This window comes from Mauremys mutica, chromosome 17, assembly GCF_020497125.1.
Source record: "Mauremys mutica isolate MM-2020 ecotype Southern chromosome 17, ASM2049712v1, whole genome shotgun sequence".
Lineage (NCBI taxonomy): Eukaryota > Metazoa > Chordata > Testudines > Geoemydidae > Mauremys > Mauremys mutica.
The window spans coordinates 8,093,699-8,121,112 of record NC_059088.1 but is presented as its reverse complement, the minus strand read 5'-3'; the positions used below and the strand labels follow the sequence as shown (position 1 = coordinate 8,121,112).

General features: G+C 68.4%; 2 protein-coding genes and 1 pseudogene across 2 annotated transcripts; 2 read left to right on the top strand and 1 right to left on the bottom strand.

Annotated features, from left to right (window-relative positions):
• The first annotated feature begins 4,220 nt into the window (after positions 1-4,220).
• Positions 4,221-13,186, top strand: LOC123351373 (ETS domain-containing transcription factor ERF-like). The gene is made up of 4 exons (XM_044990665.1): positions 4,221-4,309; positions 10,011-10,245; positions 10,464-10,579; positions 11,023-13,186. The coding sequence occupies exons 1-4, from the start codon at positions 4,288-4,290 to the stop codon at positions 12,132-12,134; spliced, it is 1,485 nt and encodes a 494-aa protein (XP_044846600.1). The 5' UTR covers positions 4,221-4,287; the 3' UTR covers positions 12,135-13,186.
• A 920-nt stretch (positions 13,187-14,106) lies between these two features.
• On the top strand, positions 14,107-21,183 carry LOC123351892 (glycogen synthase kinase-3 beta-like). The gene is made up of 11 exons (XM_044991573.1): positions 14,107-14,314; positions 15,417-15,604; positions 15,688-15,771; positions 15,964-16,074; positions 16,159-16,289; positions 18,920-19,026; positions 19,117-19,214; positions 19,567-19,662; positions 19,838-20,024; positions 20,097-20,198; positions 20,431-21,183. The coding sequence occupies exons 1-11, from the start codon at positions 14,107-14,109 to the stop codon at positions 20,490-20,492; spliced, it is 1,374 nt and encodes a 457-aa protein (XP_044847508.1). The 3' UTR covers positions 20,493-21,183.
• A 1,374-nt stretch (positions 21,184-22,557) lies between these two features.
• On the bottom strand, positions 22,558-25,554 carry LOC123352244 (annotated as a pseudogene).
• Positions 25,555-27,414: the final 1,860 nt, after the last annotated feature.

Genomic DNA, 27,414 nt, shown 5'->3' with positions numbered 1-27,414 from the left:
AGCAGTGCCCAGCCAGGGACCCGGCGCCGTGAGCTTCCTCTCAGCAGTGCCCTGACAAGCTCCATTCCTTCCAGTGCAGTTGGGGGGGGTTTGCTAGGATCCTGGTCTCTGGTTTGCCAATTCGCTCCCCAGGCAGGTGGAGAGTGGCTGGGGGGGGGGGGGTCGGGGCACGGGGGAGGGGCAGGGGCACTGTGCCTAATGCATCCGCCCGGCCACAGGCTTCCCAGCCGATAATTATAGCGAGAATAACGCTGCATTATTTATAAGGGAACTATTTCCACCCGGGGCCCAGAACCGGCGGCTCCAGCCCCTCTCCCCGCACGGCACACAGGCAGCTCCGGGCCGAGGCCTCCACCCAGTAGGGGGCGCTTCCCCCAGAGCCAGGGACATAGGGCAGCACAGTGGGACCCCAGGGGGCTCCCGGCTACTCCAGCCCCAGGCTCCCGCAGCAGGGGGCGCTGTGGGGGGATGGGGCAGGAGCCCTGGCTCTAGGGGGCTGGGTGGCCCAGCAAGGGGAGTTGTCACGGCTGCTATTTATTTAGGGGTCTCTGGTGCATTGTAACCACCCCCCACTTCTGTCCCCCAGCGCCCCCCCCGCCTGCGGCATGTCCTGCCAGTGCCCCTCCCTGGAGCACAGAGGGGATGGACCCACCTGGAGAGGGCAAGGTAAGGGGGCGGGGTGGGGAACACCCAAGTGTGCAAAGGAGGGGGCACACCCAGGCCATCACACCCCATTGCACACACAGATTCCATCACGGGCCCCACAGCCTCTCTCCCTTTGCACACCCACTCACCCCTCCTCCTTTCTCATGCACACTCATCATCCTTTGCACGCCCACTCACCCTCCTCCTTTCTCATGCACACTCATCATCCTTTGCACGCCCACTCACCCTCCTCCTTTCTCATGCACACTCATCCTTTGCACGCCCACTCACCCCTCCTCCTTTCTCATGCACACTCATCATCCTTTGCACGCCCACTCACCCTCCTCCTTTCTCATGCACACTCATCATCCTTTGCACGCCCACTCACCCTCCTCCTTTCTCATGCACACTCATCATCCTTTGCACGCCCACTCACCCCTCCTCCTTTCTCATGCACACTCATCATCCTTTGCACGCTCACTCACCCTCCTCCTTTCTCATGCACACTCATCATCCTTTGCACGCCCACTCACCCCTCCTCCTTTCTCATGCACACTCATCATCCTTTGCACGCCCACTCACAAGGCCTCTTCCATATACACTCACCCCCTCAGATGCACATGCATCTCCTCTGCATGGCCACTCACACGTCCCCTTGCACACACACTCCTCCCCTTTGCACACACATTAATCCCCTTTGGATACATACTCACTCCCTTGCACACTCACTCACACAGATTCTCCTTCTCTCATACACCTGCTCACATCCCCCTCTCCTTTCACACACTCTCCTCTAGATCACACACGTGTGTAGAAATTCCTCATGGGAGCTGCCTCAGGCCTTGGTAACAACCCAATTAATAGTGATCTTGTCGCTGTCTCAGAGCAAGTGTCCCCCCACATCCCCCGCCCCCCGACTGAGCACCTGATTTAGGAACCAGAATCTCCACCCGAGTAATTTGGGCCTTACTGTGTGTGTGGGGGGGAGATCCCCTGGCCTCTGACCCCCAGGTGCGGGGTCAGCCCCCCTCCCGTGCGAGGGGAGAATGTTTCCTGCTCTCTGAGCGGCGCGTGGTTGCATCAGACACACACACGTGCACACACCAAACAAAAGCCACTTGTGTCTAAATGAGGCAACCGAAAACAAACACCTTTATAATTACCCCCCCGGGGCCCCACGTGGGCCAGAGCCGGGGGAGGGGCCCGGAGAGATCCACACCCGCACACGGACACACAACACAGACACATACACAGGGAAACACGACACAGACACGAACACACACAAGAACGGATGCATGGGCACGTGACACGCATGGATGGACACAGGGACGCACACATGGACACGACAGACACGGGCGGACACATGGACACACAATACACACACAGACATGGACATGACACACATTTGGACGCACATTCAGAAACACGACACGCAGAGACTTGGACACTGACACACAAGGACAGTCACGGGGACACACATATGGACACATGACATGGATGGACACGGGAACACGGACACACGCCACACAGAGGGACAGGTCGAAGGTTCTGGGTCCTGGCTCGGCACAGGGGCGGCACTTGCTGACTTCTTGAGGTCGCTTCCAGCCTGACTTTCCCATGACTGTGTGACACACGGACACGCACACACATGAACATACAACACAAGGACACACCCACACGCAGCCAGGTGCAGACACACACATGTTCCCCCACAGCCAGGGAAGGGTCTCCCACAACATCGACACGCGGTCGCTCATACCCCCCTGCCCAGCCCCCGCACCAGGCACCGAACTCCCTCTGGCCCTCGGCAAGGGCTGGGTCACCGCAGAGATGCCCCAGGCTCGCACCCCCCTCCCCGCTCCGCACCCCCAGCCTCGCACGTTCACGCCCTTTACCTGCAGCCACATTCGCTCCCCCCCTGCACCCCCAAACACCCCCCCACACCTGGCACTGCACCCCCCACCGCTACGCACCCCACCCCCACCTTGCACACAGGCTCCCAGACACCTGCAGGCAGGCGAACCCTCCACACGCACCCGCCCCACAGCTTGCCGGGTCTCAGCCCGTTCCCGGCAGGGCTCACACCCTGGCCCCTTTGCAAAGCCCCCCTGCCCCAGGCCTGGGGAAGTCTCCCTGTCCTGGCTCAGAGGATGACCAGCCCCCCCTGCCCCCCAGCAATGGATTGACCCACGTATCCCATCTGGCTGGGAATCCCCCACATGCCCAGACACAGAGACACAGCAAACCCCTGCCCCACGTTCCTCTGGCTCCCCCGACCCTGAACTCTGCCGGTGCCCCTCACTCCTGACCCACAGCCCCTGCTAGCCCGGCCCTGCCCCCCCCCAGCTCCGCCGGTGCCCCTCACTCCCGACCCGCAGCCCCCGCTAGCCCGGCCCTGCCCCCCACCAGCTCCGCCGGTGCCCCTCACTCCCGACCCGCAGCCCCCGCTAGCCCGGCCCTGCTCCCCCCCAGCTCTGCCAGTGCCCCTCACTCCCGACCCGCAGCCCCCGCCAGCCCAGACCTGGGCTCCCCACCAGCTCCGCCGGTGCCCCTCACTCCCGACCCGCAGCCCCTGCTAGCCCAGCCCTGCGCCCCCCAGCCCTGCCAGTGCCCCTCACTCCCGACCCGCAGCCCCCGCCAGCCCAGACCTGGGCTCCCCACCAGCTCCGCCGGTGCCCCTCACTCCCGACCCGCAGGCTGCCGCAGCCCCTGCTAGCCCAGCCCTGCGCCCCCCAGCCCTGCCAGTGCCCCTCACTCCCGACCCGCAGCCCCCGCCAGCCCAGACCTGGGCTCCCCACCAGCTCTGTTGACATGTCCTAGCTGAGTCCCACTGGCCCAGGTCTGTCCTCTGTCATGTCCCCCATGGGTCCCCCCATCCCTCCCCCTCCCAGGTAACTCCTGGCCTCCTCTCCCCTCTAACCCAGCTCCCCCTCTTGCTCTGCACTCCAGAGCCTGCCCCCAGCCCAACCTGTGCCCCCCCACACCTTGACCTTGTGCCTGTCAGCCCCCCACTGCCTTCTCTCCCCTCCCCCGCCCTGTCCCGATCCTCCAGCCCTGTCCTCCCAAACCCAACCATTGTGCTGAGCTCCCTCCCCCTGTGCCCCCCAGAATCCCCATCCTGGCCCCACAGTCCCGATCCCTCCAAGTTCCCCCATCCCAGACACCCCCTTTCTCCCACATCCCCCCAGCCTGAGCCCCCCATTCCACCCCAGCCCCCCTCCTGATCCTCCAGCCCCACCCCAGCGCCCAGTCACTCGCTCCTCCCCGCCCGAGTCCTGCCCCCCGATACCCCTCCCCATCTACCCAATGCCCCCAATACCCTCATACTTCCCCTTCCCATGTCTCCATCTAACACCCCGATCTGCCCAGGTGCCCCCTCCCCACCTACCCCGATACCCCTATGGGCCCCCGTTCCTGCCCCACTCCCTGCACGGCCCTTTTAAGCCGCCCCTCCCCTCTGGCGTCTGTGGGCGGAGCCGGCAGAGGGGGCGGGCTCAGTGTCCATGGCGACGCGGCGGTGACGTGCTTGCAGGGGGCGTGGGCGTCCCGGCTCCATATGAGGCCGGGAAGGGGCGGAGGGGGGGAGCCCGGGGGGGGAGCGACCGAGACCGACCCGGCGGCGGCTGCTGCAGCGCAGGAGCCATGAAGACCCCTGCGGACGCAGGTGGGGACTGCGGGGGGGCCTGGGAACACGTGGGGCCTGGGAAGTTGGGGGGCGCCCCAGGGTTTGGGGGGCCGGGGTTCCCGCTGCTGGGGCTGGAGGGATTTGGAGGTGGGGTGTCCCCCAAGGTTTCGGGGGGGCTAGGAGCGGGGCCTGGAGGGGGCACCCTGGGCGCGTGGTGTGGGGGCGCCTGGGGGGGCGGGGAGAGGAGGAAGTGGGGGCGGGGGAGGCCGGCGTACCGGGGAGGGGGACACAAGCGGCGGCGGTGGGGGGCGGGGAGCTGGGGGGGAGGCCTCGGGGGGGCTCCCAGGGCTCGCTCTTGGCGCTTGTGATGGAGGCGGCTGGAGCGGGGGGGGGTTGGAAAGTTCGGGGGTCCGGGCTGGGGGGCTCCCTTCCCCTCCCCTCCCCGCGGCTTGGGGGGGGCCGGGACAGGCGGCGGCGGCGGAGTTTGGCGCAGCGGGACCTGTTGCATTTCCCGGCCCCAGCTGCTGCCAGGGCCGCGGCGTGGGGGGCCCTGCGCCTGGGGGGAGGGGAGCTTGGGGGGCTCCGGGGTGACTCCGCCTCTCGGCTTGTGGGGGAGGGTGGAGTGGGGGGCTTGTGGGGGGGCGTTATTTTGCCGGGGGGGGCTGCACCTCCGGATACCCCCGGGTTAGCAACACCCCCCCCCCGCTGTCGGTCCGTGGGGGGGTCCCTGCCCCTGCCCCCGCCCGCGGGTCCCGGGCAGAGAAAAGTTGCAAAGTTCCGAACTGGAAACTCAACGTTCGAAAAGGAACTTTTTGTTTCCGACAAACAACGCGGCGTTAAGGTGGCGCCGGGCGGGAGGGGGGGAATCTCTGCCCCCCCTTTTAATGTTTGTAGGGGGGGGCGGCCGGGTGTGTGCCCCCCCCAGGGAGACCGAGCCGGTTGGATTCTCTCTTCCTCTCCCCCCCCCCAACATTTTTTAACGTTTAAGAGGGCGATGCCACCTTAAACCGAGCGCCAATCTTGTCTCCCTTGGAGGGGGCGTGGGGGGGGGGGTAATCGGCAGGCGTACCCCCCCCCGCAGACCGAAAGGGGGGGAGTCGTGGCTATCGTTGACCTAGATCCCCTCCCCAACTACAAACAGGCTTATACCACCTTAAATCCAGCCCGGGGGGGGGGGGATGTGTAGCCTTTAACTCCGGACTTTACTCGGGGGGGGGGGGGGCTCGATTGTGCGATGGCTGAGCTGGATTTGTGGCGGGGGGGGAGAAGCCACTTTACAACCCGCTTTCCGTGGGGCGGGGGGGTCACTGTCCACTCTGCGGCTGGACTTTGGCCGGGGGGGGGGGGGATTGAGCGGCTTCATGGCTTGAAAATGCCCCGTCGCCTCGCCTGTGCGGGGTGGGGGGGCTCCCTCTGCAGAGACCTGCCCCCCTTCCCCTCCCCCTGGCTGGGTTTGTGCTGGGCTCCCCCTCCCCCCCTGGCGCCACCCACCCCGGCCCCATTGTCTCCAGGAATCTGGGTGTTTTTTTTGAAGTGCTTCTCGCTTCTGTTCAAACTTGTCACTCCCCCCCCCCCCCCCCGCCCCATAAGTGAGGTGGCGGCGGCGGCGGCTGCAGAACTTTTTCCTGTCTTCGACTCTGGGAAAGTTCCGGACAGACCGACCGAGCCCCCCCCCCCCCCCCCCCCAGAAATCAGAGCTCGCGGATTTTACCCCCCCCCCGCGGTCTCTGCTGGCCGACCCCCCCCTTTTGTACTGACCCTCCAATTCGAGCCCCCCAGTTTTGAAGGCTCGCGGGGGGGGGGCTGGGCCGGCCCCTCCAGCGCGCGGACACTCTGCTGTGATGTGGTTGGCCCCCCCGCACCCCCCCGGCCGGAGGCTGCGGCTTGAGGCTGCTGGAATGGGAGTGATGTAATATTCGGGGGGGGGGGGGGGGGCTGGAATTCGATCCCGGCTCTGGTAGCTGCTGGCTCCAGGGATTAGTCACAGAGGTGGTGCGGTTTGGGGGGGGCGCTTAAAGAGACAGTGACGCCATTTCCCCCCCCCCAACTCCAGATCCCAGCTACTCCCCCAGGTCCGGGGTCCCGGCAGTGGGGGTCCTGCCCACCACCCCGAGATGGGGGAGGAGGCGAATCGTGTCTCTCCCCAGCCGGGCTGCGCCCCAGACGGGCCCGCACTTAGGGAGCAGTGGAAAATGTGGGGGGGCTTGGCCGGGAGCTGAGACTTGGAAGGCGGGCAGGGAACAGTCTGTGCATTGTGTGTGGGCAGGGACCGGGCGGGGGAGGCGGCCCGGGCTGAACCCCGGCAAATTCCAGCCCCCCAACTCTCTGGAATTGCCCCAGGTCCAACATCTCCCCAGCTCAGTTGAGCGGATGTTATGGGGCAGCTGGGTTACATAACGGGGGGGGGGGGGCTGCTTCCAGGAGTTTGCAGCTGGCAAGGCCTGGGGGGGGGCGGGTGGCAGCACCCCCCCTCCCGGCGTCTGGCCTTCCCACCCATTGGCACCAGGCTGCCGGCGGCTCGTGCCAGACCCGGGGGCTGCGCCTGCCAGCAGACGGTGGTTTTGTGCTGTCCCCGCCGCCCCCTTCTCCCTGGCGGCGGGGGATGGGGGTGGGCACCCACAGGGATGGGCGAGTGGGCACCCGCTTAGTCACTGGCTGCTCTGCCTTTGTGTGTGTGTGGGGGGGTGTAGACCTGACACCCCTGGAAGCACTGAGCTGGGAACCTCTCAAGGAGTGTATTGGGGGGGCAGAGATGGGAGGGGGCCGTGGGGGGGTTGCTGGGATTGGGGGACAGCTGGGGGCTCTGTGAGTGTCCTGGGTGGGGGGGATGCACCAGCTCCTGGCCGGGGGTCTGCTGCCTCAGCTCTTTCTTACAGAGGTGGGGCTGGGCTGGGGGCCACCCCAGGCCTGGATCTAGGAATCCCCACCTTTGATCACCTCCCCCACACCAGCCGCCATTGGAGTGGGGGTGCCACCATCTGGGGAGGGGGGAGCATGCCTCAGTCAGCTCCCCGTTTCTATCCCCCCAATGTCTCAGTGGGTGTAGGGTGGGGGAAGCCTGGGGTGTGGGGGTGTCCCACCCAGTGCCCCACTCACGTATCCTTGTGTTGGGGGCCCCCCCAGCTCTTGCACCTGGGGAGGGCTGCGGAGGGGGGTCACCCCGCGTGTCTGGCCGCGCCAGCCGGGGAACAGTGACCCCATTCACGGGATCTCCTCCCGCGGGCGGCTGATGTCAGAGCCCCCCCTTCCCTGGGCTAATTAGCAAGAACAGGCCCCTGTGTGTAAGTGGGGCTGAGTCAGAGGCTGGGGGGAGGGGCCCATGGGGGGAGGGGAGCTTCCAGCTCTCTGGCTGGGGCCAGTGGGGATTTGGGGGTGGGGGGTTTCATACCCCATGGTCCCTCCTCCTTTCTGCCCCCTTTGCCCACTTGATTTTTCTGGAGAGGAGGTCTTTTGGGGGGGGGAGGGGGAGGGACGTCTCCTTCCAGCGGCTCCTCGCCCCCGATCTGAGGGCAATACTGGCACTAAGACACGGTCCCTATGGGGTGAGGGGCAGAGGCTGGTTATAAAGCTCCCCCCCCCCCCCCAGCCTGGCACTGGGATGCAGCCACCTCTGGGGTAGGGCGTAGGAGGCTGGTTATACAGGGACTCTCACCTGGCACTGGGATGCAGCCACCTCTGGTGTGGGGGGGCTGGTTATACAGGGACTCTCGCCTGGCACTGGGATGCAGCCACCTCTGGGGTAGGGCGTAGGGGGCTGGTTATACAGGGACCCTCGCCTGGCACTGGGATGCAGCCACCTCTGGCGTAGGGGGCTGGTTATACAGGGACCCTCACCTGGTGCTGGGATGCAGCCACCTCTGGGGTGGGGCATAGGGGGCTGGTTATACAGGGACCCTCGCCTGGCGCTGGGATGCAGCCACCTCTGGGGTAGGGCGTAGGGGGCTGGTTATCCAGGGACCCTCTCCTGGCACTGGGATGCAGCCACCTCTGGGGTGGGGCGTAGGGGGCTGGTTATACAGGGACCCTCGCCTGGCGCTGGGATGCAGCCACCTCTGGGGTGGGGCGTAGGGGGCTGGTTATACAGGGACCCTCGCCTGGCGCTGGGATGCAGCCACCTCTGGGGTGGGGCGTAGGGGGCTGGTTATACAGGGACCCTCGCCTGGCGCTGGGAAGTAAAAGGCAATTGTACGGCTGCATCCCAGGTGGGACTCCAGGGAGGTGGGGGAGGGGAGATGTCCTGATCACCTGGGTTCCTGGCATGTGCGGGGGGGGGGGGGGACTGTGGGTGCCAGGGGCCCTCCCCAGCCTGCTGCATCCCTTGGCCTCCTGGCGGGTTATTTTTAGTGCTCGGCTCCTTGGCGCGCTCTGTTGCCTGTTGCTTGGAGACTGGAAGGTGGATGGGGGTGGGCTGGACGGATTTGCCGAGGCCCCGCGGCACCTAGTGTGTGTTTGGGGGGGGCAGGAGACTGGGGGGACCCCCTCAGTGCTTTGGGGTGCAGGGCTGGGTGTTACCCCGCATTCCTCCCGTTCCTGGTGCCCTCACCCCGGTTTGGATTGGGGTGGGAGCTGCCTCCGTCTCTGAGCTGTGTGTAGGGGGGGGTCTTCTGTGCTCCACCCCTGCTGCGGGGGGGGGGGGCGCTGGGCTGGAGGGGGGGTGAGATCATCGCCCTAATGGCTCCGTCTGCGGCTCTGCCCTTGCCCCCCCTCGGCGCCCGGCCTCCATTACAGAGGCTCTGAATTATTGATGGGCTGTGAGCGCCTGGGGTTTGGGAAACGGGAAACCGCCCGCCGGGCCCGGGGTGGGGGGGCCCCTTTACAAGGACACCCTCCTGCCACTGGGGGGGTCAGCTTCCCGCCCCCCAGCTGGGCTGCCTGCCCCTGACAGGGTTAACGGGGCGGGGGGGGCGCTGCCCCCGTGTACTGGGGGAGCTGGGCAGGTTGAGGGGCTGGGGCTCCCCTGATGTTTTCGGGGGGCCAGTGGTTTGCGGGAGATGCTGCTGGCTCAGCCAATCAGGCGCTGGCCCATGGCATGCTGGGAAATGGCCTATTGTCTGTGCTCCCTGTTACCTGTTGGGGGGGGGGGTGAGGTGCAGAGACCAGACCCCCCGGGGGGTGGGGGGGCTGAGCCTTATGCTAAACTCTCATCCTGGAGGTGCTGCTCCTGCCAGGGTGTGGGGGGAGGGAGGCCGTGGGTGGTGTAGGCTGGGGGGGTGGGGGGGGAGAGGACGGCAGGCAGTGGGAGGAGGGGGCTGGACGGGGCAGCTCGTCCGGGGGGGGGGGGGGGGGCTGACCTCAGCCGCTTGCCGGTAGCACAGACACCCCCGACCCCGTCTCACAGGGCTGGGGGGGTTGGATTCTGCCCCATGCGTGAGGCAGCCACAACTGAGTGTGGGGCAAGTCCCGGGGGTGCAGGGGCCTCGCGTGAGCCCCAAAATGGGGGAGCTGCGGGGCGGGGGGGGGCGGGGTGCTCCAGCCGGCCTGTGGCCCCAGCCTGCAAGCAGCTTGGCGGGTCTCCCGGGGCGGGGATGACGCGCACCTTGTGCCTACACCCCGGCACTTGGCACGGGGGGCGTTACCCCCTCCCAGAGCCGGGAGAGAACCCAGGAGTCCTGGCTCCTGTCACCTTGTTTTGAGGGGGCCAGTTTGGGCATCTCTGGACCCCCATGTGAAGCAGACCTTAAAGGGCCGGTTCCCCACCCCGTGCTGGCTAACAGCCCGCCCCTCCCCCCCCCCCCCGCAGGCTTCGCCTTCCCCGACTGGGCCTACAAGCCCGAGTCGAGCCCCGGCTCGCGGCAGATCCAGCTGTGGCACTTCATCCTGGAGCTGCTGCGCAAGGAGGAGTATCACGACGTGATCGCCTGGCAGGGCGACTACGGCGAGTTCGTCATCAAGGACCCCGACGAGGTGGCGCGGCTGTGGGGCGTCCGCAAGTGCAAGCCCCAGATGAACTACGACAAGCTGAGCCGGGCGCTGAGGTGAGCGGGGACCCCTCGGGGGCGGTGGGGAAACTGAGGCAGGGAACGAGCACACCATTGGTTGGTGTCTGAGCTGGGGATAGAACCCAGGAGTCCCGGCTCCCAGGCCCTCACCCCCCACCCCAGCTCTAACCTGGAATGGGAGCTATGGCTGGGGGAGGGATTTGGGGGGGTCTATGGGGGCTGATGGTCCTGGCTCTCTCACCCCCCCCCCCCAGGTACTACTACAACAAGCGGATCCTGCACAAAACCAAAGGGAAACGATTCACCTACAAGTTCAACTTCAACAAGTTGGTGCTGGTGAACTACCCCTTCATCGACATGGGCCTGGCAGGTGAGGGGCGGTGGCGGGGAGGGGGGGCCCATGGCGGGGGAGGGGCGGTGGCGGGGAGGGGGGGGCCCATGGCGGGGGAGGGGCGGTGGCGGGGAGGGGGGCTTCTGGGAAGGGTTGGGGAGAGGGCACCTCTTGCGGCCTGGGGACTTGGTGGGAAATAGGGGGGGCAGTGGGGGAGGGTAGGCCAGATGAGGGCATGGTGGGGGTGCTGTGAGGATGGATGGGGGGATGGAGGCAGTTGAGGGGGGCAAAGGGTGGGTGTGGAGGGTGGGAGAGGGTTGGTTGAATTTGGGGGGACTATGGAGGTGGGAAGGGATGGGGCTGGACTGTGGGTGGGATGGGGGCGGGGCAGGCTTGGGGGTGGGGCTGGGGGGGAAGGTGGGCTGGTGCTGGGGGCCAGGCAGGCGGCAGGGGTCCCCCTCACCCCTCTCCCTCTGTGGCAGGCGGCCCCGTGCCCCAGAGCGCCCCGCCGGTGCCCTCGGGCGGCTCCCACTTCCGCTTCCCGCCCTCCACGCCGGACGTGCTCTCGCCCGGGGCGGAGGAGCTGCGCTCCCCGGGCGTCTTCTCGGCCGTGGCCCGGCGCCTCGCCCGCGGCTCGGTCAGCGACTGCAGCGACGCCACCTCAGCCACCTCGGAGCTGGAGGAGCCGCTGAGCGAGGAGGGGCGCCGGGGCGGGGGGCCGGGCGAGGGGGGCGGCTTCCGGGGGCCCCCCCTGCCCGCCCACCCCCGGCTGGCCCACGACAGCCTCTTCCGCGCCTACCCCCGGCCCCGCGGGCCCGAGCCCCTCAGCCCCTTCCCGGTGTCCCCCATGGCCGGCCCTGGAGCCCTGCTGCCCCCCCAGCTCTCGCCCGCCCTGCCCCTCACCCCCACCCACATGAACTACACCCCCTCGCCCACCCTGAGCCCCATGTACCCCGGCGGCTCCCACTTCTCCTTCAACCCCGAGGACATGAAGCGCTACCTGCAGGCCCACACCCAGAGCGTCTACAATTACCACCTCAGCCCCCGGGCGTTCCTACACTACCCCCACATCCTGGTGCCCCAGCCCCAGCGCCCCGAGAAGCCGCCCCCGCCCGAGGAGCCCCCCGCCCCCTTCAAGTTCAAGCTGCAGCCTCCCCCGCTGGGCCGGCGGAACCGGGACAAGGCCCCGGCGCCCCCCGGCGAAGGGGCCGCCCCGGAGCCCCGGCTGCCCTGCATCAAGGTGGAGCCCATCTCGGAGGGGGAGTCGGAGGAGGAGGAGGTGACAGTGGAGGTGACGGACGTCAGCGAGGAAGACGAGGAGGTGTTCAAGGCTCCCCCCGCCCCGCCTGGGGAGCCCCCGGCCCCCCGGCCGTGCGAGGAGAGCGGCCAGTGCATCCCCCTCAAGCTGCGCTTCAAGCGGCGCTGGAGTGAGGACCAGCGGCTGGAGGCGGGCGGGGGGGGCGGCCCCGACGAGGCGGATGACAAGAAGGTGAAGGGGGAGCGGGAGGGCGCCCTGGCCGGGGGAGGGCGGCGCGTCAGCACCGACCTGCCCCATGCCACGGCCCAGCTCTCGCTGGAGAACAAGGACTCGTAGAGCCGGTGCTGGCGCCCCCGGGGGGGGCTGGGGGCTGTCTTCTGCCTTAACTCAGAGATTTTAACCCTTCTCTGGGCCGCCGCCTCTCCGGGACCCTGTACGTTGAAATGGGGTAGGGGGCGCTCAGCCATTTTTACTTCAATATACATATATATATATATTTTTGGGGGGATGATTTTAAATCTGGGGGCAGCTTTCCTTTCAGGGTCTCTGGTTTTTAAAGAGGGGGTGACCCCGGGAATTTATATCACGTAGAATTTTTTTTAACCTTTTCCCACCCCCGAATCCTCTCGTTTATATCCAGTCGCTGCCTTGTTGGAGGGGGTGTTCATCTTAAGGGGGGGATGTTGAGGGATCTCAATGTCCCTCGTGTGGGGGGAAACAGGGGCTTTAAAGCACAATAAACTCTTTCATCCCTGTCTGGCTGGCTCAGAAATGGAACCGCTCCTGCAGCACCCCCATATTATTGGGGGGCTGGGAGGGTCATAAGAAGGGCCAGACGGGGTCAGACCAAAGGTCCATCTAGCCCAGTGTCCTGGGAGAGAGTGGATGCCATATTGTGCCCCCTGTGGCCTACGGACCTAGCTTCTGCCCTTCCCCCCAGCTTAGATTGGTCTGTATGAGGCTGTATGGCCCCTTCTTTTAGTGGGGGGGGGCAGTCTGGCGTTTGGGGGCCCGCAGATTGCTTGGGGTGCTCGAGATGGCTTTAGATAACCAAAAATGAGTGGGGTGTGCGCAGCCGCTGGCCTGAGCCACCCCAGGGAAGCAGGGCGTATCTCAAGTGCCTGTTGAAGTACTGTCGGGGTGGGAGGGGGAGGGAGGCACCCCATGTCCCCCCCCCCATGGGGTAGGACCTGAACTAACATTTCCCCCAATGCCTGCAAGGACCCCAGGAGCTATTCCCCTGCTTCCCTATAGTGACAACGGGGGCGGGGGGAATCCGCAAGGTGGGGGGAGCTGGGGGGGTCTCATGAAGCGGGCTGGGCCCTGGCTGATGGGTGTGGGTGCAGCTGGTGCATGACGGGAGCTGGGTCCCCCCACTTCTCCGGGGGGGGGGGCAGGGCTTGAAGGCCTGGTCTGAGGGGGGGGCTTGTGGAGCTGGAGGCAGGGGGGGGGGCAGGCTCCAGTCTGTGGCGCACAGTTAGCAGGGGCTGGGGGGTGACTTACGAAGCCTTATTCAAATTCCTGTACAGCGGGGAAGGGGGGGCGGGCTCAGGTTACGAATGTATAAAATTAACCAATAAAAGAGTTGGAAACTTGGTCGCTTTTTGCTTCTTTTTGTAACAGCGCAGCAGGGGCGGGGGGGGGGGCTCCACCCCCAGGGCAGGCTGGGGGGCGAAGTGCGGATGTGAGTTTCTGGCCCTGGGCTGAAGTCCGGCGGGGTGGCCCGGGGGGGGCGGTACCATGCCGGGGGGGGGAAGGGCTCTTGGCCCCCCCCCCCCAGGGCTGGGCCCCGCGCTGCCGCCCTGGCCCGGTGTCTGTCCACACCCGGCGCTAGACCCCCCCGTCCCCCGCCCAGGGTCACGGAGAGATGCGGGGGGAGGACCCGGGCCCCCCAAGGACCCACCCTCACGCCGGGGGGCGGCCGGGCCCGTCCCCGTCCCGGGGGGATCTGGGAGCCCGGACGCCTGGGTTCCGCGCCTGGCGGGGCGGGGGGCGGGGCGTTGTCCGATAGTTTTACCCGCGGGCCGGGGAGGGGGCGGGGTTCCTCGGGTGGTGGTTGAGGAAACTACATTTCCCAGCGGCCCCCGCGTCAGGGAGGGGGCGGGGCCCGGACTCCGTTTCCCAGCGGCCCCCGCGTCAGGGAGGGGGCGGGGCCCGGACTCCGTTTCCCAGCGGCCCCCGCGGCAGGGAGGGGGCGGGGCCCGGACTCCGTTTCCCAGCGGCCCCCGCGGTAGGGAAGGGGCGGGGCTGGCGCGGCGCAGGCGCACTCTGACTCGCCCCCCGGCCCCCCCCCCCGTCTGGCCTCGCCATGAGCAGCGGCAGCGCCGGCCCCTCCCGGGCCCGGACCAGCTCCTTCGCCGACGCCGCCGCGGGCGGGGCCCCCCCCGGCCCCGGAGCCCCCGCCCCGCCCGGACCCCCCCCGGGGGCCGCGCCGGGCGCCAAGGCGGGGGCGGCGGGGCCCGGGCCGGGGGGGGGCGGCGGGACCGGGCCCTTCCCGCCGGGCCTGAAACTCGGCCGTGAGTGGGGGGGGGTAAAAAGGGGGCGGGGGCTGAGGGGGGGCGGGGTGAGGGGGGGGAGCCGGGGGCTGAGGGGGGGGTGGGGTGAGGCCGGGGGGCTGGGAGCTGAGGGGGGGTGGGGTGAGGCCGGGGACTGAGGGGGGTATGATGGGGGGCTGGGAGGGGGTGGGGTAAGGGGGGAGCCGGGGGCTGAGGGGGGGTGAGATGGGGCTGAGGGGGATCTGGGGGGTGAGTGGGGCAGGCCTGGGGAGTTGGGGGCGGGGCCTGTGTTTGAGGCAGTTGGAATTGGGGGTGGGGAGCTGGGGGGTCCGTGCCGAGGCGGGGGCCCTGGGGGACGGGTTATGGGGCAGGGAAGGGGTCTAGGAGAAGGAGGCTGCAGAGTGGGAGTCCGGGGGGGGATCCATGGGGTGGCTGAGGAGCAGGTGTCTGTGGGGGGGTGGCGGGGGGCAGGAGCGTAGGAGTGGGGGACTCCATGGGGAGCTCTGGGCGGGCAGGAAGGGCTGTAGATGGGGAAGGGGTTCACAGGCTCTTGGGGGGGGCAGGCTGAGTTGTAGGGAGGGAAGAGGTGCTAGAAGGGGGTGGGGGCAGGAGAAAGGGGAGTGGGGGACTCCATGGGGGGGAGGTTCCTGGGTGCATGGGGGGTGGAAGAACCATTGTGGGTCCCCGAGTGCATCACTTCCCCAAGGGTGTTGGGAGCCGCTGGGCTGTTCATGCGAGAGGGCTCGGGGGGGGGGGGGGGGGTGAGGCTGCCTGGGGGTTGGGGTCAGGCTCTAGGGTCCCATTCAGGGTTGGGGGGCTGGCAGGTGGCTCTGTCATTAGATTTGGGAATCGAGTGTTGGGGTTCAGGGCCTTAGATACCCCATCTCTCTGCTGGGGGGGGCTGCTGAATGGGGGCTACCTGGGGTGGGGATTGGGGGTTCTCGTGGCAGGATTTCTCTGGGCTTCCTCTCTGTTTCTAACCCCACATCCCCAGGGCCCAGCAGGAAGGACGGGAGGGGCAGTGTTGGGGTGCTGTGGGGGTCCCTGGTGTGTTCTAGCCCCCCTGTCCCTAGGGGCCAGCTGGGGGGTCCCTGGCCGTGGCTCTAACCCCCCCCATCCCCAGGGGACAGCGGGAAGGTGAGCACGGTGGTGGCCACGCCCGGCCAGGGCCCGGAGCGCCCCCAGGAGGTCTCCTACTCGGATATCAAGGTCATCGGGAACGGCTCCTTCGGCGTGGTCTATCAGGCCCGCCTGGCCACCTCCGGGGAGCTGGTGGCCATCAAGAAAGTGCTGCAGGACAAGCGCTTCAAGGTGAGCGTGGGGGGGAGCGGGAGCCGGGGCGGGGCCCCCACCCTTACGGGGCTCCCTCGCTCACCCCGTCTGTGTCCCCCCAGAACCGGGAGCTGCAGATCATGCGCAAGCTGGATCACTGCAACATCGTGCGGCTGCGCTACTTCTTCTACTCCAGCGGGGAGAAGGTCAGGGGCACCGGGGGGCAGGACGGGTCCATGTGGGGGGCGGGGTGCATCCTGGGACCCCTTGCATCCTCCCTGTGTGACAGGGCTGTGGGGGGGTGTCCTGGGTCCCCTCACCCCCAACGGGGAGGGTCCGTGAGACTTTGTGGGGGGCGCAGGGGGTCCCGGGTCCCCTCTCACCCAGCCCCGTTGCAGAAGGACGAGGTGTACCTGAACCTGGTGCTGGACTTCGTGCCCGAGACGGTGTACCGCGTGGCACGCCACTTCACCAAGGCCAAGCAGCCCATCCCCGTCATCTACGTCAAGGTGAGCGGGGGCCAGCCACGCCCAGGAGGGGGGCAGGGGCAGGACCCCCCCGGCTGGCTGTGACCGTCTCCCCCTTCCTGCCAGGTGTACATGTACCAGCTCTTCCGCAGCCTGGCCTACATCCATTCCCAGGGGGTCTGTCACCGCGACATCAAGCCCCAGAACCTGCTGGTGGACCCCGACACCGCCGTGCTCAAGCTGTGCGACTTCGGCAGGTGGGAGCCGGGGCCCCCTGGTGCGAGAGCCGTGCGGGGGGGGGCCCTGGTGCGAGACCCGTGCGGGGGCGCCCTTGTGCGAGACCCGTGCGGAGCGGGGCGCCCTGGTGCGAGAGCCGTGCGGAGCGGGGCGCCCTGGTGCGAGAGCCGTGCGGAGCGGGGCACCCATGTGCGAGAGCCGTGCGGAGCGGGGCGCCCATGTGCGAGAGCCGTGCGGAGCGGGGCGCCCATGTGCGAGAGCCGTGCGGGGAGGGCCCCCTGGTGCGAGAGCCGTGCAGAGCGGGCCCCCCTGGTGCGAGAGCCGTGCGGGGAGGGCCCCTGGTGCGAGAGCCGTGCAGAGCGGGGCCCCCTGGTGCGAGAGCCGTGCGGGGAGGGCGCCCTGGTGCGAGAGCCGTGCAGAGCGGGGCGCCCTGGTGCGAGAGCCGTGCGGGGAGGGCCCCTGGTGCGAGAGCTGTGCGGGGGGGGCCCTGGTGCGAGAGCCGTGCAGAGCGGGGGGCCCTGGTGCGAGAGCCGTGCAGAGCGGGGGCCCCTGGTGCGAGAGCCGTGCGGGGGGGCCCTGGTGCGAGAGCCGTGCAGAGCGGGGCCCCCTGGTGCGAGAGCCGTGCGGGGGGGCCCCTGGTGCAAGAGCCGTGGGGGGGGGCTGGTGTGAGAGCCGAGCAGAGCGGGGGGCCCTGGTGCGAGAGCCGGGCGGGGAGGGCCCCTGGTGCAAGAGCCGTGCGGGGAGGGCCCCTGGTGCGAGAGCCGTGCAGAGCAGGGCCCCCTGGTGCGAGAGCCGTGCGGGGGGTGCGAGAGCCGTGCAGAGCGGGGCCCCCTGGTGCGAGAGCCGTGCGGGGGGGGCTGGTGCGAGAGCCGTGCAGAGCGGGGCCCCCTGGTGCGAGAGCCGTGCGGGGGGGGCTGGTGCGAGAGCCGTGCGGGGGGGCCCCCTGGTGCGAGAGCCGTGCAGAGCGGGGCCCCCTGGTGCGAGAGCCGTGCAGAGCGGGGCCCCCTGGTGCGAGAGCCGTGCAGAGCGGGGCCCCCTGGTGCGAGAGCCGTGCGGGGGGGTGCGAGAGCCGTGCAGAGCGGGGCCCCCTGGTGCGAGAGCCGTGCGGGGGGGGGCTGGTGCGAGAGCCGTGCAGAGCGGGGCCCCCTGGTGCGAGAGCCGTGCGGGGGGGGCCTGGTGCGAGAGCCGTGCGGGGGGGGCTGGTGCGAGAGCCGTGCAGAGCGGGGCCCCCTGGTGCGAGAGCCGTGCAGAGCGGGGCCCCCTGGTGCGAGAGCCGTGCGGGGAGGGCCCCCTGGTGCGAGAGCCGTGCGGGGAGGGCCCCCTGGTGCGAGAGCCGTGGGGGGGGCCCTGGTGCGAGAGCCGTGCAGAGCGGGGCCCCCTGGTGCGAGAGCCGTGCGGGGAGGGCCCCCTGGTGCGAGAGCCTTGCGGGGAGGGCCCCCTGGTGCGAGAGCCGTACAGAGCGGGGGGCCCTGGTGCGAGAGCCGTGCAGAGCGGGGCCCCCTGGTGCGAGAGCCGTGCAGAGCGGGGCCCCCTGGTGCGAGAGCCGTGCAGAGCGGGGCCCCCTGGTGCGAGAGCCGTGCAGGGCGGGGCCCCCTGGTGCGAGAGCCGTGCAGAGCGGGGCCCCTGGTGCGAGAGCCGTGCGGGGGGGGCCCCTGGTGCGAGAGCCGGGCGGGTGGCCCCTGGTGCGAGAGCCGTGCAGTGGGGGGCCCCCTGGTGCGAGAGCCGTGCGGGGAGGGCCCCCTGGTGCGAGAGCCGTGCGGGGAGGGCCCCCTGGTGCGAGAGCCGTGCAGAGCGGGGGCCCCTGGTGCGAGAGCCGTGCAGAGCGGGGCCCCCTGGTGCGAGAGCCGTGCAGAGCGGGGCCCCCTGGTGCGAGAGCCGTGCAGAGCGGGGCCCCCGGTGCGAGAGCCGTGCAGAGCGGGGCCCCCGGTGCGAGAGCCGTGCAGAGCGGGGGCCCCTGGTGCGAGAGCCGTGCAGAGCGGGGCCCCCTGGTGCGAGAGCCGTGCGGGGGGGGGCTGGTGCGAGAGCCGTGCAGAGCGGGGCCCCCTGGTGCGAGAGCCGTGCAGAGCGGGGTCCCCCGGTGCGAGAGCCGTGCAGAGCGGGGCCCCCTGGTGCGAGAGCCGTGCGGGGGGGGGCTGGTGCGAGAGCCGTGCGGGGGGGGCTGGTGCGAGAGCCGTGCAGAGCGGGGCCCCCTGGTGCGAGAGCCGTGCAGAGCGGGGCCCCCTGGTGCGAGAGCCGTGCAGAGCGGGGCCCCCTGGTGCGAGAGCCGTGCGGGGAGGGCCCCCTGGTGCGAGAGCCGTGCAGAGCGGGGCCCCCTGGTGCGAGAGCCGTGCAGAGCGGGGCCCCCTGGTGCGAGAGCCGTGCGGGGAGGGCCCCCTGGTGCGAGAGCCGTGCAGAGCGGGGCCCCCTGGTGCGAGAGCCGTGCAGAGCGGGGCCCCCTGGTGCGAGAGCCGTGCAGAGGGGGAAGGGGTGGGCTCGTGGGACAGTCTCTCCCTGAGCAGCGTACGGGGAGGGGTGTCGGCCAGGGTGAGATGGTTGGCCCCACACACGGGTCTGACCCGGCCCCAGCGCACCCGTCTGGCCGAGGGGCAAGGGACGTGGACCGGCGCGGGGGCAGGGCTGGCCCACTCACCATGGCCGGTTGGTCTTGCAGTGCCAAGCAGCTGGTGCAGGGCGAACCCAACGTCTCCTACATCTGCTCCCGCTATTACCGCGCCCCTGAGCTCATCTTCGGGGCCACCGACTACACGTCCAACATAGGTGAGCTCCCACCCCCTCCGTCACCTCCGCCCCCACGCACAGCGAGGGGAGGGGACCCAGGAGTCCTGACGGCCCCCTGTCCCTCCCCAGATATCTGGTCAGCGGGCTGCGTCCTGGCTGAGCTGCTGCTCGGTCAGCCCATCTTCCCCGGGGACAGCGGAGTGGACCAGCTGGTGGAAATCATCAAGGTAGGAGCCCCACCCCCCCCCCCCCCGCTCTGACCACTAGACCCTACTCCCCTCCCAGAGCCAGGGAGAGAACCCAGGAGTCCTGCCTCCCAGCCCCCCTGCTCTGACCACTAGACCCCACTCCCCTCCCAGAGCCAGGGAGAGAACCCAGGAGTCCTGCCTCCCAGCCCCCCTGCTCTAACCACTAGACCCCACTCTGGGGCTGGAGCGCATGGAGGGGGCCTTCATTCCAAGGGTTTGCTGCAGGCATTGCAGAGGGGAGGAAGGCGCCCAGTCTGTGGGGTCAGGAAATGCCTTGGGAGTAGCTGGGGCTCCGCCAGGAACTGGTCGTAATGGGTGCCCCCCCCCCCAGGTGCTGGGGACGCCGACGCGGGAGCAGATCCGGGAGATGAACCCCAACTACACAGAGTTCAAGTTTCCCCAGATCAAAGCACATCCCTGGCTAAAGGTATGGGGGAGGGGGGGCACTGCCTTGGGGAAGCTCACAGCTTCAGGGCGTGGCTCAGGACAAGGGGGTGTGGCTATCCTGGGCTGACCCCTGGGGCGGGGGCGGGGCTGGGGCTGTGTCCTGGGCTGACCCCCGGGGCGGGGCTGTGCCCGTGGTGACCCCCCTGGCCCCCCAGGTGTTCAAGCCGCGGACCCCGCTGGAGGCCGTCTCGCTGTGCAGCCGCCTGCTGGAGTACACGCCTGCCACCCGCCTCTCCCCGCTGGAGGCCTGCGCCAACGCCTTCTTCGACGAGCTGCGGGAACCCAGCGCCCGCCTGCCCAGCGGGCGCGACCTGCCCCCCCTCTTCAACTTCAGCGCTGTGGGTGAGTGGGGGCGCCGGGGGTGGGGGGCGGGGTGCCTGGGGCCGTCTGACCCCTCTGCTCTCTCCTCCACAGAACTGGCCATCCAGCCCTCGCTCAACACCTCCCTCATCCCACCCCACCTACGGGCGCAGAGCACCTTGCTGGGGTGCGCGCCCGGCCCCCCTGCCACACACGGTGAGTGCTGGGGAGTGGGGCCCCCCCGCACGCACCCACAAGCGGTTCTCCCTGGGCTGGGAATGGGGCAGGTCTCTCCTGATGCACCCTGAGAGGAGGGGGTGGGAACACCCCTTTCCTGCAGCTGTCTGGGGGGGGCGTGGGGGCTCCCCGCTGCCCATGGGCATGCTGGGAGCAGGGGGTGGGGCCGGGCAGGTGGCCCTGCCATGCTGATTGTTCCTCTCCCCTGCAGGCGCTGACCGGAGCCAGCCAACGCCGGGGGACGGCGCGGGACCCATCGCCAACGCGTCCTGAGGGGCTGGGCTGGGGGGCAGGCCCCCTCCCCACCCCATGGACTTGTCTGAACTGTGAACTGGGTGGGGGCGGTGCCCACGGACCACACGGAACCTGCTTCCCATTGGCTGGGGGGCAGCCAGGCACAGGCGACGCTGCCCCTTGCTAACCCACCAGGCCTCAGTGTGGGGGCGCTGGTCATGCTGCTTTCGCAGCCCCATCTCTGGAAGGGGCTGGGGGCCGGGGGGCTCAGGCCCCCTGGATTTTAAGTTGCTTTTGGTTTTTAACATCCCACCCCACTGCCCCCCTCCTCTCCTATGCTGCTGTCCTGCATGGGGTGCAGGGCCTGGCCCCCCCCAGGGGAGAGGGGTGCCCCTTCCCCTGTGCTGTGGGGCTAGGGGGGGATCCTGCAGTGGGTCAGGAGTGGCTGGACATGGGGTGTCCCCCAGGCATTCCCCCCAAAAGCCCCATGATCAAGGCTCTCTCCTTGGTGGGACGGGCACAGCTCTGTGGGGGGGAGTTTTTATTTCCCCTCCTGCCTGCCCCCCCTGTAAATACCCCTCCCCGTAAACCAGTTTCTTTTACCGAGCGCTGTGTACATAGAGGAGTTTTTCTTAATCTGAGTGCCCCCCCGCCCCCCCCAATGTGTGTTAGTTTCTCTTACGTTCTGGCTCTGTACAGGCACCCGGTTCAATAAATTATTGGCATGAAAGGACGCAGGGGAGCGTGGGGCTGCTGGGGGGGCCCTGGGCTGGCTCTTGGGGGAGCTTGTTTCACTGGGCTGTGATTCTGTCCGGGGGGGGGGGGGGTCTGCCTTGGGGGGGCCTGGCAGCTCATCACCACAGGCTGAGCTGCCCCAGGCATGGCCCTGGGGACCGTCCTTCCCCCCCCCCCCCATCCACTCAGCCTGGCCTCTGGTTTAGGGGGTGGGCACAGAATGAGTGGCCATCTGCCCCTCCCCCCTTTACAATCTACCCCTAAGCTGGGGGGGGGGGTAAACTGCTGAGCCCCCGGTGGTGCGAGAGGAGCAGCCCTGCGGCGGCCGGCCTGGGGCGAGCCTGTGGGGGCCGGGGGGGGGGGGTGGCTGACACTGTGATGCTGCTGAGGGGGTGACAATCCCTGAGTCTGGGGGGGGGGGGGTTCCCAACTCCAAAGGTTGAGCTGTTAATGCCCCAGCCTGGGGCTGCTGCAGCCTGTGGGGGCAGCTCATGGGTCCCCTTTCCCAGACCAGCCTGAGGGCCCCCCCTGCACAGGGGGCCGAGGAAAATGTGAGCAGCTCCCCCCAGCACCAGTTCTCAGGCTGGAGGGCCATGCCAGGGGGCAGCGCTGAGTGACCCTGTGCTGCGCCAGCCCCACGGTGGCGCTTCCCCCACAAGTAACTGGGGAGAGCCTCAGCCTCCGGCACTGGGAGAGGGGTGCCTTGCACTAGAACCGTGGGTGTCAGGACTCCTGGGTTCTCTCCCCACCTCTGTCCTGCCTCAGTTTCCCCCATGATGGCAGTGGTCACCCAGCTGAAGGTGTGGGGGGCACCCTCCAGCCAGGTCCAAGGCTGGGCCTGCTGCTCCCTCTTCTCCTGATGCCAAGGGGTGGGGGGAGGCCCCTGCTGTGGGGCCCAGGCCAGAGCTGAGGTCACAGGTTGCTTGGCCTCTCCTGAGCTCAGAACAGCCCAGAGCAAAGGGGGCTGGGGCAGCACCCCCCTGCCACGCCCTTGCCCTGGGGGCAGATGGGAGCTAGTGCCCCGTCCCAGTCCCCCCATCTCCCTGGTGCACACCAAGCCATTCGGGTGCCATGCTGGCCAATCCCAAGCCTGCTGCCCCTGCCCCACGCCCTGGCAAGGAAAGGGGCAAAGGGTGGTACTGATTTGGCAACAAGGAGCAGCTATGGGGAGGGGATTCCTCCTGAGCCCCCAGCCCCTGGCTGGTTTCTTGACCCCCCAGCCCCCTTCCAGAGCAAGGTCGCCTGGAGGGAAGTTTGGAGGGCCCCCCTTTAAAGCCCCACCCCTCCTACTCAGCCATGGGGGGGGTGCCTGGAGAGAAAGGGGGGGGGGGAAGGACACGTTGCCCCCCTACCCAGCCAGCGACCCCCCCCCCTCCGTGCCAGGGTGAGACGCAGCGGGGGGGCCGGGCAGGCGAACGGGCAAAACCAGAACTTTTATTTACAGGGGGGGCTGCGCCCCTATACGAAGGCGTTGACCTGCAGATTGTCCACCTGGAGGCTGCCCTCCAGAGCAGCCTGGTAGATTTCGATGGTCTCCACCAGGGGCAGCGGCTCCGCCGTCTCGATGATGGCGATGGTCTCCCCGAACTCGGTGCACATGATGGTCTGGGTGGGCTGGGCAGCCGGCGGGGCAGCGGCAGCCCCGTGCGTCTTGCGGTGGCTGCGCAGGTTGGAGAGGGTCTTGAAGGCCTTGGTGCAGTGCGGGCAGCGGTGCGGGCGCTCCCCGGTGTGGATGCGCCGGTGCTCGGCCAGGTGCATGGACTGGACGAAGGCCTTGCCGCACTCCGGGCACGGGTAGGGGCGCTCGCCGGTGTGCAGCCGCCGGTGCTCCCGCAGGTGGGTGGCCTGCCGGAAGGCCTTGCCGCACTCCGGGCAGGGGAAGGGGCGCTCGCCGGTGTGCGTGCGCTGGTGCAGCTGCAGCCCCGAGGCTGCCACGAAGCTCTTGGAGCAGAGCGGGCACTTGTGGGGGCGCACGCCCGTGTGGCGCTGCTGGTGCCGGTTCAGCCCGCTCGGGTTGGTGAAGCCCTTGCCGCAGAGGCTGCAGGTGAAGGGGCGCTGGCCGGAGTGCACCAGCTGGTGCAGCGCCAGCTTGGCCAGGGAACCCAGGCACTTCCCGCAGGACGGGCACGGGTAGAGCTTCTTGTGGGCACAGCGGTGCTCCTCCAGCTTGGCCAGGCGGACAAAGAGGGCGCCGCAGTCCGGGCAGCGGTGGGGCTCGCGCCCGGCATGGGCCAGCCGGTGCAGCTCCAGCAGCCGCTTGCGGGCGAAGGATTTGTCGCACTCGGGGCACTGGAAGGGCAGCTGGCCCGTGTGGCTGACGCGGTGCAGGGCCAGCTTGTGGGCCCGCGAGAAGGTGGCGTCGCAGTCCTGGCAGGGGAAGGGGCCGGCGCCCGAGTGAAGCAGCCGGTGCTGCTGGAGGTTGGAGGACTGGGTGAAGCGCTTCTGGCAGACGTCGCACTGGTAGGGGCGCTCGCCGGTGTGGGTCAGGTGGTGCCGCATCAGGTTGGCCTGGGAGGCGAAGGTCTTGCCGCACTCGGTGCACTGGAAGGGGCGCTCCCCGGTGTGCGTGCGCAGGTGGTTCCGGACGTGCACCAGCTTCTTGAAGGTCTTGCCGCAGGTGGGGCACTTGTGCTTACGCTCCAGCACGTGCACCACCCGCTTGTGCCGCACCATGCGGATGTGGCTGGAGAACTCTTTGCCGCACTGCGGGCACAGGAAGCCAGCGGCGGCAGGGGGCACCGGTGAGCCGTTCACCGCCCCGGCGGCGGGCGGCTCCTGCTCGGGCGGCTGGGCCGGCTCCAGATCGGGGGTGCGAGTGCGGGCCGGCGGGGCCCCGCTCTTGCCTGCGTGGGTGCGGCGGTGGTAGAGGAACTTGGTCATGTTGCTGAAGGTCTTGCCGCAGGCGCAGCGGTGCAGGGGGTTGGCCGTGTGGCTTTTGCGGTGCACCACCAGCGTCATCTCGGTGCCGAAGCCCAGGCCACAGTCGACACACAGGTACAGGGCCTCGCCCTTGTGAATGCGCATGTGCTGCTCCAGCGAGGCCGCCTTCTTGAAGACTTTGCTGCAGTTGGGACACTCGTGTGTGCCGTCCACGTGCACGCGCTGGTGAGCCAGCAGCCGGTTGGCCGTGGTGAAGCTGCGCTGGCACTCGCTGCACAGGAACTCCTCCGAGGCGTGCTCCCGGCGGTGGCGCCGCAGCTCCTCCGGCGTGCTGAACTCCTGCTTGCACTCGCCGCAGCACCAGGCCCGCGGAGGAGCCGGCGTCGGCATCTGCTGTGAGGGGGTGGGGGAGCTGGGGACCTCCTGTTTGACCCCCTCAGGCACAGCCGGCTCCCCGCTCTCCTTCTCCGTCTCGGTGAAGTGCTCGCCCTGGTGCTCCAGCAGCTCCTCAGGCGTCTGGAAGAGGCCGGCGCACTCCGAGCATTCGTAGGGGTGCATGGCCGGCTGGGCCGGAGAGGGGGCTGGCGGGGGAGGGGGCGGCAGCTGGGGGGCGGCCACGGGCTCCTGGGCCTTGTGGCTCTGGCGATGGGCCAGCCACAGGTCAGGCGCGGCGAAGAGCTCCTTGCACTCGCCGCACTGGTAGTGAATCTGGCTGGCGGGGGCCGGGGGGCGGGCGCGGGCGGGGGTGCAGGCTCTGGTGGGCCAGCAGCTCGTCGGGCGAGAGCAGGACGCGCCCGCACTCCAGGCACTGGTAGTGGTTCTCCTGCAGGGGCCCCCCGTCCAGGGCCACGGCGGGGGCCGCGCCGGGGGGCTGGCAGGGCTCCCCCAGGTGGCTCTGCTGGTGGATCAGCACCTCCTCCAGCGTGTTGTAGAGCAGGCCGCACTCGGAGCACATGTACTGGTGCTGGAAGAAGAGGGAGGGGGGCAGCTCCTCTGCCATGGCCTGTGGGGAGAGACCGGGTGAGCGGGGGGGGGGGGGGTGTCGCGGGGGGGGGGCGGGGCCCCGCTGCGGGGGGTCCCGGGGGGCGGGGGGGACAGGACCCAGCTGCGGGGTGTCCCGGGGGGGATCCAGAGGGGTGTCGTGAGGGGGCCCAGCTATGGGGGGCTTGGGGGGCGGGGCCCAGCTGTGGGGGGTCCTGAGGGGCGGGGCCCAGCTGCGGGGGGGATTCAGCGGGGGGGGGTCCCGGGGGGGCGGGGCCCAGCTGCGGGGGCGGGGTCCCGGGGGGGGCAGGACCCAGCTGTGGGGGGTCCCGGGGGGGCGGGGCCCAGCTGCGGGGGGGATTCAGCGGGGGGGTTCCGGGGGGGGGGCAGGGCCCGTCACTCACCCCGGCCCGGCCGCCGCCGCCGCCTCTCGCTCCGTCTCCTCCCGGCCGGACCCCGCCGCCCTGCGCCTCCTGATTGGGCCCCGCCGAGCAGACGCCCGCGACCAATCAGCGGGCTCGATACTGAGGGGGGCGGGTCGGCTCGTGAGCCTGGGAGCGGGAACGAGGCTGCGAGGCAGGAGGGGGCGTGGCCACCCGGAAGTCCCGCCCCGGAAAGCCGCGACGGCGGGCGGGAGCTAACAGCGGGGCGGGGCTTCCATGTGGCCCCGCCCCGGATGGATTTTATGGTGGGAGCGTGTGTATTAGAGAGTGACCCGCCGCCTGTCGCACCCCCGTGGGACACCCCCACAGCGACACGCACCACACCACACAGCGTGACGGACCGCCTGTGCATGTCACACACACAGTACGACACCCTGCAACACCTAACACTGCATGTGACACACACACAGCGACACCCCGTGTGTCACACACATACACAGCAACAACACACAGCGTGACGGACCGCCTGTGCACGTCACACACACAGTACGACACCCTGCAACACCTAACACTGCATGTGACACACACACAGCGACACCCCGTGTGTCACACACATACACAGCAACAACACACAGCGTGACGGACCGCCTGTGCATGTGACACACACAGTACGACACCCTGCAACACCTAACACTGCATGTGACACACACACAGCGACACCCCGTGTGTCACACACATACACAGCAACAACACACAGCGTGACGGACCGCATGTGCATGTCACACACAGTACGACACCCTGCAACACCTAACACTGCATGTGACAAACACCCCCCCCAATGCAATGACACACACACAGCGGCACCCCATGTGTCACACACATACACCGCAACAACACACAGCGTGACGGACCGCCTGTGCATGTCACACACACAGTACGACACCCTGCAACACCTAACACTGCGTGTGACACACACACAGCGACACCCCATGTGTCACACACATACACCGCAACACCACACAGCGTGACGGACCGCCTGTGCATGTCACACACACAGTACGACACCCTGCAACACCTAACACTGCAGGTGACACACACACAGTGACACCCCGTGTGTCACACACATACACCGCAACAACACACAGCGTGACGGACCGCCTGTGCATGTCACACACACAGTACGACACCCTGCAACACCTAACACTGCATGTGACACACACACAGCGACACCCCGTGTGTCACACACATACACCGCAACACCACACAGCGTGACGGACCGCCTGTGCATGTCACACACACAGTACGACACCCTGCAACACCTAACACTGCATGTGACACACACACAGCGACACCCCGTGTGTCACACACATACACCGCAACACCACACAGTGTGACGGACCGCCTGTGCATGTCACACACACAGGACGACACCCTGCAACACCTAACACTGCATGTGACACACACACAGCGACACCCCGTGTGTCACACACATACACAGCAACAACACACAGCATGACGGACCGCATGTGCATGTCACACACAGTACGACACCCTGCAACACCTAACACTGCATGTGACAAACACCCCCCCCAATGCAATGACACACACACAGCGGCACCCCATGTGTCACACACATACACCGCAACAACACACAGCGTGACGGACCGCCTGTGCATGTCACACACACAGTACGACACCCTGCAACACCTAACACTGCGTGTGACACACACACAGCGACACCCCGTGTGTCACACACATACACCGCAACACCACACAGCGTGACGGACCGCCTGTGCATGTCACACACACAGTACGACACCCTGCAACACCTAACACTGCAGGTGACACACACACAGCGACACCCCGTGTGTCACACACATACACCGCAACAACACACAGCGTGACGGACCACCTGTGCATGTCACACACACAGTACGACACCCTGCAACACCTAACACTGCATGTGACACACACACATACAC